Source organism: Pleurodeles waltl, chromosome 3_1 (genome assembly GCF_031143425.1).
Source record: "Pleurodeles waltl isolate 20211129_DDA chromosome 3_1, aPleWal1.hap1.20221129, whole genome shotgun sequence".
NCBI lineage: Eukaryota > Metazoa > Chordata > Amphibia > Caudata > Salamandridae > Pleurodeles > Pleurodeles waltl.
Window position 1 is genome coordinate 635131298 of NC_090440.1, and position 18918 is coordinate 635150215.

Sequence of the window (18918 nt, forward strand, 5' to 3'; positions counted from 1 at the left end):
AGCAGTCAAATTATAAGTTGCAGCTGGTACCTGCAAAGCAAAAGAGACACATATAACATTGCAACATTATACATTACCCCAACAATAACAACATGCAGTCTACTTCAGCAAAGGGACACCATCAGGTATGTCTTCAGATTATCAGGCCTAACGACAGCTAAACCCACACCACTAATATGACTCAAATCTCCAAGTCTCCAGTTCTCCAATTCTCCAACTCTCCAATTCCCCAATTCTGACTAAAGAAAATCCTTCTCAGGTTGTTATACTAATCTTCAAAAAGCTTATGATTGGCCAGAACATGGGGTGGTTACGATTCAGCCAATAATAATTCTAATTGATAACCTAAAATACAACAACGTCACATTAACCAGGACATTCTCTCAACAGTAACTTTTCCTCTTCTATCTCGTCCGTCGCTCCATTGTTCCATCTCCTCTAAACTTCTCTTCTCAGGAAGAAACTTTCTTATCTGCTACATTCACTTCCATCCTCGAGGAAGAAACCACGTATTAGTAACAGTCTCAAACATTAGAAAATTCAACTTTTCCAAAACTTCTGTTAAACATGGCCTTGAAAGACATAATGCAGCAACCCACTAGGGGTAGCTGTGTACACTTCCATTAAACCATCATATACACTTTTATATAAGCATTGAACTATGGAAAATAACCACAACGTTTTGTTGAAAAAAGAATTGCTCAGTTAGGGACAGAAATGAACTGTGGTGACCATTTTCAAAAGTCACCTGTTTTTACATGTTAATTCACTATATACTTATATACCAAAATCATAAATAAAATGTTAGAAAATGTACACTCTCACAGGGGCGATGCAAGAAAAGTGGCGCATCAGGACTGATGCAACTTTCTTGTAAAGATGTCCCTTAATATTGGACTAATATATGTTATCTGTACTATAGCTTTTCTCGAAATGCGATTGCATCCTGAAAACATAATTCAATTGGAAAAACTTCAGAAAGAAGCTGAATAGGCCTTTCTTGTAATTCTACAAACACTCCTTTCACCACTTCAAATATGTGCCGATCACAGGGAAGCCTTTACAAGTCTCCTTATTCATTCACTCACTAAACAGTAATAGAAATGTAACCCAGGCTGGATGGATGCACTACTGCCGCCAAGTGCAGGACCAGTTACTTAGCTGTGGCACCTCAAGGATAAGTCCAAGGAGAGGTCTCTGAATCAACGGATTGCAGTAGGCCTAACTGTAGGTGTGAAAGTTCCTAGGTTTTAGTCCACAAAGAACTGTCCCTCACAGATGAAACATTATTGAGATCATTTGTTAGTAGCAGGGTATTCAGAAAAATCACAGAGCGAGTCATCGACTCGCCCTGTTTTATTTTCCTGTTGCCGAGTTGTGTGATAAGTCATGGGGACAAAAATAAAGATTGCTCCACCTTTGCTGGTCTCCCTGAATTCCATTTCTGAAAGACACTTTTTGAAAAAATAATACCCTCCCAGACTGCAAACACACTTAGCCCAGGCGGCCTGAGAGTGGGAGGAGGAATTAGCCTCTTATGTTTACCTATGCACCTGCAGAGGGAAAAATCGGCTGTCCTGGGCCCCACCCCTGCGACACCTGTGTGAAGCAACATGGGATGGAAGCCAAGATCCTCTGGCACACAGTATAAAAGACTGGACTCGGGCACAGGTGAATCGTTCCTCCTCGCCAACTCCAGTTCGGTACCTCCGTGTCCGAGCTGCAGGGAAGATGGGCACGCGCAGGGGGGTCCAAACGCCAGTATGGATCCTTATATTGGCGGTCGCGTCTTTCCAACAAAACGGTAGGCACTTCCCCACATTCCCACACTCTGGAGTGTTGGAAATAAAGTTATTTTGCTTTTGGTAACAGAGAAGTCTTTACTCTTTTTGCTTCGTGTTTCATTTTCGAAATGAGTATGGTGCTCGCTCTTAATGCATACCTCTTCAAAAGATGTATTTCTCTGAACGTGCTGCTTTCAAATGCTCAATCATGATATGTTGTTTCTAAACTCAAAAACTAGGGTACCGTGCTAACCAGGCATATTTATCTGGGGTAAATGGGGATGAGGTTCAAAAAGTTAGTAATCACGTTTAAAAAATTACCTTTGTGGGGAGGGTGGGAGTTTTGTTTTCTTATCCTACCTCTTCCTTGCTGCTCATAGGTGGGTTTACAGAGTGGCAATGCGTGTTTCCATGTTGCAAGAACAAAGCCCAATGATCAGTCAGCAAGCTGATTTTGACTTATACACGTATACCAAGGTGAAGCCCACTCGATTGGTAAAACTAGAAATGGGTGAGCCAATAAATTAAAAGGGAGAGACGAGCCAAGGGACTTGGCTCTCAAGAACCTCTACACGAATCGAGTACTGAAAATGTTCGCCATGTAAATTGTGCAACAAAGGTCAAGTAGAAATATGATGCAGTCTTGTCAAAATTCAAGAATTACTATTTATTTTGCTTTTGGAACGGTTTCACCACAGTAGGTTGGATGATATTCCTGCGTCGCGAGACATTTATTTAAAGTGTTAGTTTTTAAACGTGAACTTAGAAACATTCATGCCCCTGATACCAATGCCATTAGTGGCAAAACAACTGGCCTGGATTTTGTTTATAGATGAAGCAACATTTAGGCAAATCGAGAAGAAGAGAGGGTTTTGTACGGCACACATCCTGAACTCATGCACGTGAATGTGCTCTCGTGTGTAAAAAGGAGGAAAAGCGGAGACTCCTTGAAACTAAACATCTGTAGCATCACAGGGGTTGGTCAAGCGGGACTGCCGAGCCCAATCCCAGATGTTCTGGTTTCAAACTGTGCAATTCAGTCACCTGACGGGTATCCCTTTTATGATTCACGTCAAAAGGTAAAATGCTGTCTTTAATTCTTGGCGCATTTCGTTACCTATGGATGGCAGGTAAAGCGCATGAAAGCTTTGCTCGTTTTAGACTGGATGGTCCAATCACACCTTGAGCTGAGCCACAGCCAGGCGTCTGATTGGAGGCACAGCCTTTTCTCTTTAAAGGCTCGCCAGCCTCTGTGTGAAACATGTTACTTGAATGAGTGTCTCGGTGTACCAAGTAGGATACTGCAGTCTCGAATACACCATGTAAATATGTGCATCTGCCCACAGCCCCGCTTGGACGCTAGGGCTCAGCCTATGCAGCGTTGGAGGGGCTTTTTTTGTGAGGCTGAGAGGGCGCTGCTATTGGAATGGGGACCAGTGTGCAGAACTAAGTGAGGAGGAGCGGGTTGTCTGGGATGATTGAGGCTGGCACCACAAGCTAGCGCTGCGGCTTCCTTTGATATATTACCCTCTTTTCCCGACTGCTGACTCCTCTGGGAATCTGAAAGTGAGCTCTATGGTCAAATTGCACACGCGCGGCGTGCATTCAAAAGGAATACACGATGCCCCCACGAACACTGCTGTCGTATATCTATCATGTGTTAATTCACGCGCTGCAGTTTTCTACACTCAGTGTCGCTTTAGAAGTCCGTGACTGAAATCTAATTGTACTTATGCATTTTGACTGTTTCTCTTAGAGCCTTACCCAAGGATAATTGCGGCTACCCTATATTACAGCTCTGGAAGGGGAAGTGTATTTTCCAAGACCGACCTGTAGTATAAAATGATGTCTCTGCGTTACGCCCGTTCGTTTCTTTTTATCTGTTCTTAAACATAGCTCTGCGTTTCCATGTGCGCCTGATATGAGTCTCTTCATCTATACCTCTAGCTCACCGTCACTCCCTTGCTCTCTGAGCACAGCCGTGCCTCTGTGTACATCTTTTGACGTTCCCTTTTTCATTTTATTGTTTTAATGTGTTTACTGTAGGTCTCACGCCATACACGACGACACAATATCGACTTCTCACCTTATGTTTGCCACAACTGGTATTCACGGAGTGCCTCTAACCTTGTTATTTAGTCACAGCTTCAACGAACAGACTGCAGTGGATTGATGCTTATACATGAGACAGTAACAAAGGGTTCCAAATATCTGGAACATGCTAAACATTTCCCACAGCTCTTCTAAATAGTGTCGTTGTATATTCCATTCGCATGCCCATCAGTTCTCATGTGGGCTACGCCGTGTTGGTAAGTGTTTGCATGGTTAGTAAGGTGCCTCGAAGGCTTTCTTGAAGCCGGGCGCCGCCCGTCCTGTCAGGCTCCCGGGGTTTTATAATCATCGATCTACTTTTACTGTTCCTGCATGAGGAATGTGCGACATTCCGTTGGTAAGCGCTGCATCAAGTACAGTTTCCCTCCTCACAATGCTTTCAGGGACAGCTTGGCACTGTTTACTTTGGCAGAGGCATAGCACTAGTTCAATGAGCGTTAGAAACGTAGGGGTTTCTCAGTTTTCTCAAGCTATTGATTTATTTATCACATACACAGATGTAATGTCGACCTAAAATAATAATTTCAGCGCATTTCACTTTTGAGAGCGAGATCCGTATCCAGCTAGCAGAACAAGTTGATACTTGACTTCATATATTACAAGTCCCGGAGACATTAGATTTAGGCCACGGGGTGGTCCTTCCGCGTGCCAAGAACAGGCGGAAGCTCCAAAGGCCTCAGCTCTGAACTCGGACAACGGAACACGCTCACTTGGGCGTCGATGCTGAGCAGAGCGGACCTTCAGAAGACGCTGCTCTCTCCCTAGTACCCCCGTCTGGCACCTAGGGAGCCACTACTCAGGGCACTCGTCACCCCCGTACACGCCTCTTTGGCCACTGTTTTATATTCTTCACCTGCATTATTCTTGATGTCGCTCTCATAGCCGTCTTGGAACTTTTTTCACTCCCGACTTCACTCGATCAGCTCATCTCGTTTCATCATCCCCAATTCTGTATTCTCCAAGGCCTCAGCATCTTCGCTTCCCTGATGCAGTGCTGCTGTAGCTCTTTTCTGCGACGCTCCCTCTGTCCTGTAGCCTGAGGAATGCAGCATTGTTAGTTATGTTTTAATGGATCACACATACTTGGGCAGGGATGTGCGACTTCCTGACTGCAGCCGCTGGTTAGATTATTGACTAGGGAGATCTTCGAATATGCAGATTATCACACTGTGTTTAGAACCTGAACTCCATACAGTGTACTGGAAGGAAACCTGGAAATGTTAGCAGAGTAAAATGTGTTGTATACTTAGATAAAGACTTTGGAAGGTCCGTGGAACGACAAAAACACAAAATATGAGAACAAGTTGGGTTTTCTAGTACCAGACCTCTTGAGCTATTGAATCGTATTAACCTGGCCCATATATTTCCAAACACCTTACCTCACACCTTGCTGCTGCCAACCAACCTGACCACTACTGGTACAGGAAGACTGTGATGGAGAATACATGACACACTCTGTTGCGACCATGCCAGCGTCTGCAAACGGCAGTATCTGGCCTGAAATTAGTCCAAAATAGAGTCCTGTTCTCGGGAATGGAAAGCACACAGTGAACACTTGCATTTAGTACCAATCTCAGTGGATGGCGGAGCCTGTCACTCAGATTGGCCAAGTGACCTGCGCTTTATCGCTCTTAAAAATTATGGAACTATAGAAAAATTGCTGTGGCATCAAATCATGACATTATGGTGTAAACATGGCTACTGCGTGAGATAGTTCTTTAAAGCAGCTGGTCTGTCCACCTCATATTACATGATTCTCTTTGGCAGGACTCCATCATGTCCTTAATGTTTGTGTAGTCCAAGTCCTTTAAACATCTGTCACTCCATGAGCTTCATTGTAAACCACATTTTAAAAAACAGAGCCTTTTTTAAGTAATCTACTAACACTTTATTTTAGCAAAGAGCTGAGTGTGAAGTGAGCCGTTGCTCACTGGGGGTTGGTCAATATTTCTATGTAGGACTTTAAAAATGTTCCATGAAGTCCTTCTTTTGTTGCAGCTTTTGAGATCTCGAGGTTTTCCTTTTTTCGTTTACTCTGAGGTCACATTGGGTCACCTTGCATGCCAGAAGTCTTCTTATGGGCCTTGTTGAAAAGCTTTATGGGGGGCATTATCTATGGCAAGTACATATTCTTTAGTTTAAAACATATATATATATCCTCCTGAGAAAGAAACAATATAGAAGTTCTAGCATTTGTCACCATTTAGTCATATAGCCTTGGTTAACTCCATCATCATTAATAAACAGGGCAGGTTTGCTTCATAATTTGAAATAATATTTTTGCAGGAAGAGGATATGTCTCTGAAAAAGACCTGGGTCTAAGCAATATTACACCCCTGTCTTCCATCTGACAACCCTGACCTAAGCGTTTTTAATAATTAACTGATTGAGTTCTCCTTTTTAAATATGAGTTCTTTCCACTTTCGAGTCTGCCTCTTCCCATATGGTTCCCTTTCACTTCATGGATTATACAACTTTCTAGAGTGTCTAATTTATTTTAGAACTCATCCTGTTTGTAAGGGTTTGAATCACTTCATATAATATTTTATTTCTAAGGCTTTCAAACTGGTTCTCATTCACTTTAGGAATGTTCATTTTTCTCTGTGGAGCATCATTCTCTCTATGGGTTCTCTTATATGCTTTTACGTTTAGTGTACAGATTCTCCAAACATCCGATTGTGTTCTTTTGATATCTGGAACATCTTTGTTCTGATAGTATCTATTTCTTATAAGGGTTCACATAGTTTTGAAAAGGTTGTTTTTTACTCATGCATTAATTTATCAACAAGGCTTTCTTTTACTCATTGGATTCTCTTTTTAATTAATAGGCTTTATTCACTCTAGTATTTCCTTTATTTTAGATGGGTTTCATTGCAACTTACACCCATCCTGGTTTTAGGGGACTTTCATAAACCCTTGGGTTCTCCTTGAATCTAATAAGCCTTTTTCACTCCAGATATTGTCCTTGTTTCTAAAGTTTTCATTCTATCTGTGGATTATGCTTTTTATTAAATTATTTTGAATACCTAAGGATTCTTCTTATATAAATGTCTTATTTTCAAGTAAATCATTAGTTTCTCTTACTTCTTCTTTACTTTATAGATACTCTTCTTTTTAAGTCATTCATTCTCTATTGGGATTTGCCTGTTTTCCAATTGTCTTCATTTACGTAGGATTGATATTTCTTGTATGGTTTGTCCTTTTAGTGCAGGGACTTTGCTTGTTTTCTTGCCTCTAATAGTTTCAATTTTATTCTATGGATTTTCTGTGTGTAGATCACACTAGATATTTCCTAATTTCTTATTGGTTTGCCTTCACATTAGAGTTTCCCCTTTTCTTTTTGTTAGTGTGCTGCTGTGTTTGCAAAAGCTCTACTCGCTTTAGGATTCTTGTTGTAGCCAAGTGTTCTTATTCACACATGGTTCTCTTGAAGTCTAACTGAGTGGAGTCATTTATGGAGCTCTCCTTATTTTGTATGATGTTCTTGTTGTACAATTCACTCGAATTATTTTTTTTCTTTGTGTTCTTACTCTCTAATGAGTATCATTGCTTCTAAGGAATCCATTCACTCAAGAGACTGACCTTGTTTCAACAGGTTTTTATTCACCCTTGATAATCATCTTGTTAGTACTGGTTTAATTCAATCTAAGATTATCATACATCCTGCACGTTTTCTTTAAATACAGACTCTCCACTTATTTCTAAATATTTATATTTACTCTAGGTAACTCTTTGTTTGTGAAGCTTTCGTGGCACCAGTGCTGCTGCTTGGTGTTAAGAATTCGTATCCAGTTCAGAAATACTCCTAAGGATTCCCATTCCCTCTACAGATTATCTTGTTTGTGACACTATTGTAGTTTTCACTCATCCAGGGATGTCTTCTTTCTTTGTCTTAATTTATTGATGGGATTTTCCTCAGTTCTGTTGCTTCTCATCTTACACAGGGATTCTCATTGTTCCTGTGGGTTTCAAGTCACGCTCTAGATTTTATATTTTTCTCTGGGATGATGGGGGGTCTTCTTAACTTTGAAATATTCATATCTATACTTTGTTAGTAAGAGGTTTCTTTCATTCTAGTTGTGCTTCTTATTTCTAAATGATCACCTTTTATGTAGAAACTCACCAAATTCACAGAATTTTGCCATGCTCTGCAGTGGGCATACAGAATACAGATTTTCCCAGAATACTGTATGAGATTGTTACTTTGACAGTGATTTCATTTGCTGTACCATATTTGCCCAATAACCTATACATATACAATTCTGTTATAGAACTACGCCAGAAAAAGCTGGTGGCAATATTGTGCTATGCCTATGATTACATCAACTACTGCGTTCTGTGTAGTGTGACCAGCACAGCCATATAGATGTGCACTCATCCGGTAAATGTTGATACTGCGTGTGCCAGCCTGTTGTCTTCTCCCTATGGAAGGTGGCTAGAGTGCAGTACTGGAAAGCTGTTGAGCCCTCTCTATTTCCAGAAGGTGAAAAATCAGGTAAATACACAATCTATACATTCCCAATGATTTTGCCTAGAGATTATTCTCCAATGATGGGGAAATGGTAGCAGGAGCATGGCAGAGTGTAGCATTTATTCGTGCTGTTCCTGTAAACAAGTGCCACTCCTTGGGAAAAATAGGACTCGTACAAAAGAAACATATCTGTGATTTTTGTTTTTTTGCAATCTCATTCTATTTCACAGGCTTCTAAATCTGGATTAATCTCAGCAGGAACTGCCATGTTTTAGTCTTAAGCAGGCTTGTTCTCTGCATCTCTTCACAACAATGGGACTGGTTTGAAAGGAGGACCGCAGATATAATGTAGATTTTTTTTATTGCACTACACCCTACCTCTGAGGTTCTAGTTGTAATCATGTTTCCCCCTCTAACCCTTCCTCCATTTACCTTATATTTATATTAATTGCTGTGTCCTTCAGATCTATATATATCAGTTCATCCTATTTCTCTTTACAGCCCTTGCACAATATAACTACGAAACAGGTGATGACATCGAGTACGATGTGAGCGTGAATGACAATGTTCAGCAGCAACAATCTGGTAAGTACCCAGAATTTCTTTTAAATTAGAATATGCGATTTTGAATACTGTGCTCAATTCCTTACATTAACGCTTTCTTACAAGTAATGATGTAATTTCTTCGGAGTTAAACATATTTTGGAAACATTCAAATAGGGTTCTTTTATAACATTGAGAAACCGTTCAAAACCAAAAACCCTAATGAAGTTTTATCAAAAATTAAACATTTGTTTAAAAAAACTCTTAGAGTGGATTCAGTGAGGTCTGGATCTAAGTAAAGTTAATAATTTCAACCTTCACCTTAGATCACATGGAATCCAATTAAGGAAAAACTTTCCACGCTTCAAATTGTGCATTGAGACCACAGTATCTGCTAAGTCGAGGCTGCTATGGTTAAGACGCTATCACCTGTTGGAAAGCGTCCATTCCCTATCTGTTGATTTATATTAACCATCACAATCTTTAGATAAAAGCAAACATTTCACAAATGCTTACTCGAACAGTCAAAAACACACTCATTTGATGGCCAAATTTCAATTGCAAATGTGAATGCCACTTAAGGCCCATTGACATAGCAGAGGCATCAACACCACAAAGCACTCACCCAACAATCACTTTTTAGCCACGATTGCTGCCAGTTTATCACACTGAAATACACATGGGAAGGTCAGTCTTTCTAACATAAGGAACGTAAATGAAATATGGTAGCACAAGTTATCATTTGGCCCATCACCTTTGTTTCAATGGTAAGAATCTGTAAGTGGGTTGGATATGCTGCTCAGATCAGCCCATGACATATTAAGTAAGAAACCAATTCTTAGATCGAAACTAGTAATCCAAAATCCTATAACTTGACAGTTGCTTGGTTACTTCTGCCTTAGGAGGAGATGAGATATCAGTCAGAGGAGTGTTTCTGCCAAATTATATCTGCCACTGTAGGTATTAAGGGGAAACTCTTCAGAAAGTCACTGCTCATCAGCACTGCCATTTTTCAACTAAATGAAGATACCTTCTATATGTTCTCTAAATTGCAATGTTTCCCTTCCTTTTGCTATAGATTACGAGTCTGTTTCTTCATCATCATCTCAGAATATAAACATCATATCGGGCACATCAGTCAATCCAGTTGTGAAGAGTAAGTATAAAAAATTACGGATCATAATCTCCAATGAGGTTTTGATTGTAGAAAATGGCAAATGGCAACAAGGCTTTTGCAAAGCCAGGACCTTAAACTCCTCATATTTTCAAATGAATTTACTGAATAAATAGGTACTGCATTGCAATTTGACGAAAATGCAAGTTAGCACAAAAAACACTGTCGGTCAAAGATATTAGAAATACAAAGAAATGTGCCAATACACCTACTTAATAAACTGCAGACATTCTTCAATGTACTGTCAATGAACTTTCAATAGTAGGCAAGAATGGAATAAAGTTACTCAAAGCTGTCTTGGCTCCTGTATATGCATTCCAATCACAATGGCATCTGTGATGCTCTTAAGGAATGTATTCTATTGACCAAACTTACTTAATCATTCTCAAGGAATCTGTCAAAATATTACCCACTCCAAACTACTATGTTTTTCACAATTAATCCGTGACATGTGCTTTAAGATCTGGAAAACTCTTATTCTGTGCTGTTTTGGTGTGTCTCCAAGGCGTATGTGACAATGATTACAAGCCATGTCACATGACAAAGTCCAGACATCAATCAAACATAGGGTTGTGTGGGAAGTTACAATCACGTTTTAAAATGTGGAAAAGACGACTAATCGTGTCCACAGCCAAGTGCACATCTGCTACTGTTTGTCACTTGGGCAAAGTGACTGAAGTAGTTGATTACCCAAGCTGCAGGGTAATTTTTAGGATCAGGTTTTGCAAAGTGTCCAATTGATTTATGTCTTGAACGCTCTTAATCCACTCGTATTTTGTAAATTGGAAGTCTCAATTTCTGTAGTAGTTATACTTAACTCAAGTTTTTGCAAGATATTAGATAGCTTGGAAATGCAAAAGAACAAAAACCTCTTTATGGTAAAGGGAAGGAAAAAGTCAAATGAATGGTCGCTAAGTATATGGAGAAATAAGAATTCTGGTTATGGAAAAGTTGACAAGTGCAAATTGGGAGAAAGGCAGTGAAATCAATATATGACGGATTAGAGCGGAATCTACTGGAGAGTTTAGCACATGCCTAAGTGACCATATAACTCTATCCAACCACACAAGTGAAACACAATCTTAAACAGAATATCAGTTAATGGAAAAGTATGCTTAACTACACAGTCTGGTCGTCCTCGGAGACGTGATCACAGAATAATTGTTGTCGTTTGTTCCATTCCAGCAATCAATACCGCTCACAATGGCCAAGTGTGCAGCACCTGGGGAAACTTTCACTTCAAAACCTTCGATGGAAACGTCTTCCAATTTCCAGGCACCTGCAACTATGTATATTCTTCTCATTGCAAGAGTAGCTACGAAGACTTCAACATCCAGATCCGAAGAACTGTGGAGAATGGTGTCACCATCATCAGTCACATTACAATGCAGATCGATGGGCTAGTCATCGAAATCACCAATAGCTCCATTTTGTTCAACGGGAAACCGTAAGTTTAGAACTGTGACAGATATGAACTCTCATTATCACTTACATCAAACTCGTGCTCAAAACATTTATGTTCCAAGCATACCATACAAAACTGTTTGTAAAGTAAGCACAAGTGTGAGGCCTATTTTCTTTTTTTGTGGGCTGCTAAGATCAAAGCCCTATGGCTGCATGTGTCGGTGTTGCAAGATCAAACATTACAAATAGGTGAGATCTCTTTAGAAGCAGAAACGCCACTCCGTGTTTGAGTATATGTCCCTCTCACCCCGACGAGGTGCGTGTGGAATACATGGCCTACAAAAGATTACTTACTGATACACTAGGAGCCTTCCTCGGTACTGCAATCATGAGATTTTCGAACATATGACAAGCTTGTTGAACTTATAATAAAGCAACATATTTCCACGCGACATGTCTTATTACAGTTTTCATTTCAGTTTAGTATAAGCATCACAACACTCAGTGCTATTAACACGCATATTAAAGGTTCTATTGCACACATTAAGTATAATAGTGTTCCCTTCACACTGTACTGAAATTGTGTTAGTGGTTTATGGCACTAAAAATCTTTTCCAGGGGTCCTTGACGCTCAGTTATATAAAACCGTACCCCACAAGCTCATAAAAACATATTTTTGCTTGGCTTCTTAAAGTTCAATTTATATGTGTTTCTATGTCTTTTGACCTCCTTTCAGACATCCGCTAGGGTTACCAGCATGCAATCTATTCATTAGTTCTACAAATAGATCTAGGATAACTACATCCTGTGGCACCCAACCTGTAAAAGCAGGGAACATATCAAAAAGTTAGCTTTCTCCATTTCTGGGTAACATATTTAGAACAGGGTAATTAGTTCAGGGACAGTCATTGAAATAGGGATAGCAGGATAAGAATAACATTTTAAACTTGAGGTTTTCAGCAGCGATGCTGAAGATTATGTTGCATCTTTCTTCCTGGTGCAGTGTTATTATTCTCCTCTAATCACCATTTAGAGGTTGTTAATTACATGCAGTATGCATTCGCTTCTCAATAATCTAATTTAAGATTGATATTAAAACTATTACTTTAAGAGGTTACACAAATTTCAAAACATTTTCTATCCTTCAGAATTCAGCTACCTTTCAGTCAGTCTGGAGTCCAGATTCAGAAACACGGAAGCTATGTGAAAGTCAGTGCCAAGCTAGGCCTGGTCATCATGTGGAACGAAGCTGACAACCTCCTGGTAAGTACCGCATTGGTGAACTCTCTTATGACCTTACACAGTGGAGGTACAATGGATAAAGCCACGATTTGTTCCTCAGGTTCTATCAAACTTCAGAAGAACAGAAACATTCAAATTATTAAAAGTGGCAGGCATGTACATTTTTCTAAGAATATTTTTTTGAAAAGCCTTAATTAATTTTACGTAAAAAAGCACGGGCCCAGTTCACAATGCCCTAATTTGGAAAATTTCTCAGATTTTTCCTTTATATGGAATAAATTCCCATCTTAAATGGTGTTCACAAAGAGTCCCAGGACAGCCCTGTGTATTTTATGCATTTTAGACATCAAGGACTATCTACATGCACAAAATGTATGCATGGGGCCCCACAGATCCTAGAACCTGCCCTGCACTATTGGAGACTGCATGTCTCTGCAGCCCCTCTCTTTTACCCCCTGCCATCCTCTCGCTGTCCATTGTGTTCACCTTACTATTATTGTTTTGGCCGCAACAGCAGGCATGTACCCAATTGTTCTTTCACAGGGCAACAAACTCCCAATTCCATTTCCTAGCATCAGAGTTGTTGGTTATGGTGGGGAGGAGATGAGATGAGAGGGGTTGTGAATTTCTAGGAACATGGTGGCACTGTGATGTCTTCTCAAGGCACCGAGAATGGGTGATATTTTACCCAGAGGAATCCAAGTAGCCGCGCACCTTAAAATGCACTGCAGTCCCTCCTCTCCCTATATTATCTGAGAAGAAGGCATTAAGTATCCGATCTTCATCCTACAGAAACAAGACACGGGGTGCCTGAGCTCCCTTTACAACAGAAACTGCTTTCTGTGCCCCATCCCCCAACTCTGTGAGAAGGGCTGGCATTTCATCATATGACACAACTCCTGGCACAATCTAGAGTAACAGAGGGGCAGTTCTGTGCTATGCACTGCCACCTTTACTCTTACCATATCACAGTAGAAGGGTTGATCTGTAATCAAATAAAACAATCACTGAGAAAACTGGACTGCTTCTAAAACAGCAAGTAATTCAAATACATGGCTTTCTCTCCTCTCCACATATCATCCGAAAGAGGGTAGCATATCATTATTTTAAACTGTTTTGAAATAATTTGAGCTACCTCTAGCAGAGCAGCCATGTAACTTGAAACATGACCTCCACTCTCTGAGAATCATCAGAGAAAGGCTGGCATTTCATCATTTCAAAATAGTGCCAGAGGAACCTGAACTTGCTCTGAAAGAACCATTTAATGTGCAAAGAGATTACTTTTTCTGGATAATATCTGAGAAAGGCTGGCATTTCAAATGATCTTTGAGCTTATCTGAGATTCATCTGGCTGAACAGCTTTTAACAGGCTGTCATAAGTACAGGTGTTGACAATTAAGTGCCGGTGCTGATCCCCGGAAACTACCAGCTCTAATTAAGCACTGATGCAGAATAGCCACCCAAGCATACAAAAAAGTGATGAATGGAAATCTTTAATTAATTTCAGCCACTGGTAATTACTCAGGGCTTTTTCCCAATCCCTTGTTATTTTGCACACCTTGCCACCTCAGTTTGGACCCAGTAAGTCAGGATTATCTTAATTCCAGTAACATATTGTGCACAAGATCCATGCCTGGGCATACCTGTCCCACTTGAGGCGACACACTAAAGTATACAAAAAATTGATGGATGGAATCAATCTCAGCCACTGGTAATTATTTAGGTCACATCCCAATTCATCATTATTTCATTGAAGAACTTCCACCAACTTGACAGTTCCACATGTGTAAATTTGATCCATAGCTACATTTTCACATTACAGCTTTCCTTTCCTCTGCTGGGAAAATAGTTTTGCCTGGAGTTGCATTTTCGAATAAACCACTTATAAAGTTGGAAGTATTCTTTCCCTATTCCTAGAATTGAAATGTAATTCCCAAAGCCTTTTAAATATTTTCAATAAGTGTGTTTGTGTATTTTCCATAGAGGGAAACTACCTGTAAAGGCAACGGGAGTATACCAACCTAAATAATTTTTCCATTAAACCCACAGAGGATTTCCTACAAATATGGGTTTAATCCAAATTGTGTGATTGTACAAAGTGCTTATGCTAGTCAGACCTCTGAAATTGGAAATGCACTTTGTGAGGATGTAATCAAAATCATGATTTCCTAAAGTTTTTCGCACAAGTAATTTGAACATTGAGTCTCATAAAACTTTGAGAACCAGAATCATTAAAATCACACAAGGAGGAAAAGCCATGAGGAAAAGATGCATGAGATGTACAGAAATGCATGGCCCAAAAATGACAAACGTTCTCATTTGAGCTATCCGCACATCAATACTAAGATGGAATAAAACAGCTAATCACACATGCCTATTTTACTGAATAAATAGTCTGGTTTTTATTTATACAAACAAGACAGTATACCATGAAAATAAACTACACTCCAATGTAAAATGTGGTAATTTCATAAAAGCTTCACACGGAAGGGGGTAAAAAATTCATTATTTCAAGAAAAACAAATAGTGTGCCAATTTTCCAAAGCTATGTCAAAACTCTTGTCTTCTATTACAGACAGTCAATTTTCCCAATTAATTGTTCTCCTTCATCTCAATACAGGTCGAACTGGATGACAAGTACACCAACCAAACCTGTGGGCTTTGTGGAGACTACAATGGCATTTCAGAAAATGAGTTTCTATCGAATGGTAAATATTATTTAATTCAGTACCCCCCACCCCCTCCCCCACCCCACACCATGGTCAGGCAGGGCATGCCTGCCTGCATATTACACATTAATCTTAAAGAAATAGTTATTTTTAGGGTTCATCTACACAGCACATGTGTTGTTTCTCTGAGACATTTTGTTGATATACAGTGGGATTACAGCCCACACCTGACCATTGGTTTGTTTCAGCATTATTCACATTTGCTTGTTTCTTAATTGTGACATGCGGACATCATGTCTTCTTTTCTTTGGCCCTCGCCTGGAGCATGGACCACTCACTTGTATCCTTCCACTGCTCCCGTGCTGGCACCCTTGATACAGGGATTTTCTTCTAACTTTTAGCCATGCATAATTGCTGCTCTGCAACATCACTAACAGTCACTGACAAAGCCTATAGCTCTTATATAGGTGAAACCGATTGGCTTTGCCAATGCCAGTCAATTTGAGTGCTCTGTCATCAGGCCATGATGATGGGTTCCAAGAGTAATTGTGGCCGGACTCATGGAAGATTGTAGCCATTGGACAAAGTCCGAGCTTGTACGTACCTTGCTTCCTTTCTACATTAAGGAGCATGAATATGCACCCTAAAGCCATTTAGGCCACAGTATGAATACATCTTAAATAATATACTGGAGTTTGATGCAAGAAATACCTCATTTCTATCCCACAGTGAAATCCCATGGTAATTCACGTAGGTTTGTGGAGGTCTTGCTTTTCACATAAGTGGCTTCCAGAATGAGTCCAAAGTCTATTAACTGTTTTTGAGTGCAGGTATATTTGTTGTCGTCCATGTTTCATACAATGAAGTTTAAAGCTGTAAACTAACACTGAAGTCATATGTAATGTGGTGTACACTTTGTCCTTCAGGCATTCAAATAACAGAGACCCAGTTTGGAAACCTGCAGAAGATGGACGGCCCGACAGAGCAGTGCGAGGACACACAGCCTGCCCCACAGCACAACTGCACTGACTTTGTAAGTGTTGCCATCTTTCCTGAATTTGAGGCAAATATCTTTATTTCTCCTCGTTGGTTCCTCTTTCTAAGTGTGCTGAATTCTGCATCATACTTACAAAATGGAGACTGCCTCTAAGGACTGTTTTCATGCAGGAATGTGCCCCTTCCTGCCCCAAAACAATCCTGCATTAAATGCAATCACCCTCATAACATGGAGAAATGGTACCTGTTGTGGTGCTAGGCTGTACTGAAGGCACCAGCGCAAAGAGAAGACAGGAATGTGCTGAAACCAGCGTAGTTAGGTGTCTTGGTGCCTCACGCTGTGTGCAAAAATGCTAAATCTTCCCCATAATGTTTTAATTCTCTATGCACAGTACAGCCAATGTCTCATGCGCTCTGGCACTTTGTTTTCAGGAAAGCAAATGTGAAGCCATTCTGACTGGTCCTGCGTTCCAGAACTGCAACTCACTTGTAGGGGTCAGTGCCTACATCGATGCTTGTGTGAAGGACCTGTGCCAGTGCACCGATCCTCTGAGCCCCTCCTGCCTGTGTAACACCTTCGCGGAGTACTCGCGGCAGTGCTCTCATGCTGGTGGAGCCCCTCAAAACTGGAGGACAGCTGACTTGTGCCGTGAGTATCTACGTGTAGAGCGTGGACAGTAGCTTCTTTGATGAGAGATCCATTATCACTAGAAGCATTCACAATGCAACTCATTTCTCAATCATCTTTTAAAAGCAGAGGCAGAAATAGCACATCTCGCTGCTTTTTAATTATTGCATTTCTCTGTGTGTGCGACATGAAAACGAAAAAAATAAAAGTATAAAATCTTAGATATGCTAAGTCAGGGACTAAAACTCAAAGCATTCTTAAAGTTGACCTCAGTGCCATGGGAACTGTATTATTTATGAGATAAACCTGAACAAAGAATAGGGAGGCGTTTTCCTTGCACTTAACACCTTTATTGAACCCACAAAGGACTTAGAAAAACAATGTCCAAAAAACAACATAGACATGATAAATCTTACAAAACAGATGGAACACAAAAATCACTGCTGCAGGCTTTCTAAGCTCCTCCAGCCTTTGTTTTTTCTCAGACAATATTTTGATAATTATATAAATTAGAATACACATTATCTCGTTTATTAAAAATCCTGCGGATGTGTGTCTTCACTTGAATTCATTTTGCCTCCTTATAATTCTGCGATGTCCTTTCTAACATTCTAGGCAGCAGTCTCATTTCAAGTTTATTATGTCTTTGTCCATTGTATAAGAACAATGAATAAACTGTTAGGACGATATACAACTTATTTCCATGTATGCTTTCCTATATTTGCTAGGTGTGAGAGAGTGCACCCCCCGTGGCTTACATCCATTCCCTTCACCCTTCCAGTTTTTTAAATTGCATTTCAATAGGAGTAGATAACATTTCCTTTTTTCGCACATCAAATAATAGCGATGGAAACAGTAATTTCGATTTTCCCCTTCCAAAGTGCACCTTGTGAATGCTTAAAAATGCACTAAAACAGGCGTACTTTGTACCATTGCCCTACCACTGTGACCTCTAAAGTGCTAGTCCATTTAAATGTGTTGAAGAGCTCTTATTCTGAACACTGTTAAAAACTCTGCTCAGTATCTCCCCTTTCAAGCCATCACCTCTCTCGTGTGCCCTGAACAAGCTCAAGCTGTTTTCCGGATGTCTTTTTTAAATGAATGTGAATGCTGGTGTATAACATTATTCGTGCAGTAAACTCTGGAGAGTTCTAACCGTTCCTTTTTTTTTACAATTTCAGCCATGTCATGCTCTTTCAACATGCAGTTCCAGGAGTGCGGATCACCATGTGCAAATACCTGCTCCAACTCAGAGAGGACAGAACTCTGCGAGGAACACTGCACCGATGGTTGCTTCTGCCCCCCTGGTAACTTTGTGCTCACATTCTCTTTGTTAGTTCCCAGCTTTTCCAGACCAAAGATGTCTATAGGAGACCTGTCTGCTCATGTTCTCTTTGTCAATTCCCAGCTATCCCAGGCCAAAGATCCCTTTAGGAGTATCAGTTTATGAGGTGCGCTCTAGCATGTATATGATCAGACCATATCCCCCACAACACAAGGCCAGCCCCTGGAGAATGTGGGCCATGAAACTGTACCCAGTTATCGGTGAGCCTGCCTGGCTTTTGCTGCTAAGCATCAACTTAGTCATGGCCACTTCCTACAAGTAGCCTCTGAACATCGGTTGTCAGTAGTTAACTGCAGGTTATGGTGCACGGTCATGTTTGAATGTACAGATTTCAAACTCAAGGCCACGTTAGATCACCAAAATTGGTGGAAAGGCTGCTGCACTTTTCAACATTTCATTATCATATTCGATAGGATCAAAGACTGTAATAACTGAAGGATTTATCTGGAATAGCTAATATGTAGATATGTTTACCATGCTAGCATTGTAAGGATTAGGAAGGGTTTATATGGAGAGGACTTTAGCAGTGAGGAATGTGTGAACATAAGAA

General features: G+C 40.3%; 1 protein-coding gene across 1 annotated transcript in view; it reads left to right on the forward strand.

Moving 5' to 3' along the window:
- The first annotated feature begins 1699 nt into the window (after window positions 1–1699).
- LOC138284405 (mucin-5AC-like) overlaps window positions 1700–18918 on the forward strand; it is an 88454-nt gene continuing 71235 nt past the window's right edge. The window contains exons 1-9 of the mRNA XM_069223142.1: window positions 1700–1804; window positions 8869–8952; window positions 9989–10066; window positions 11270–11531; window positions 12637–12751; window positions 15351–15438; window positions 16326–16432; window positions 16828–17044; window positions 18205–18330. Coding sequence (XP_069079243.1) covers window positions 1732–1804; window positions 8869–8952; window positions 9989–10066; window positions 11270–11531; window positions 12637–12751; window positions 15351–15438; window positions 16326–16432; window positions 16828–17044; window positions 18205–18330 — 1150 coding nt within the window. The 5' untranslated portion in view covers window positions 1700–1731. The remainder of the gene's footprint in view (window positions 1805–8868; window positions 8953–9988; window positions 10067–11269; window positions 11532–12636; window positions 12752–15350; window positions 15439–16325; window positions 16433–16827; window positions 17045–18204; window positions 18331–18918) is intronic.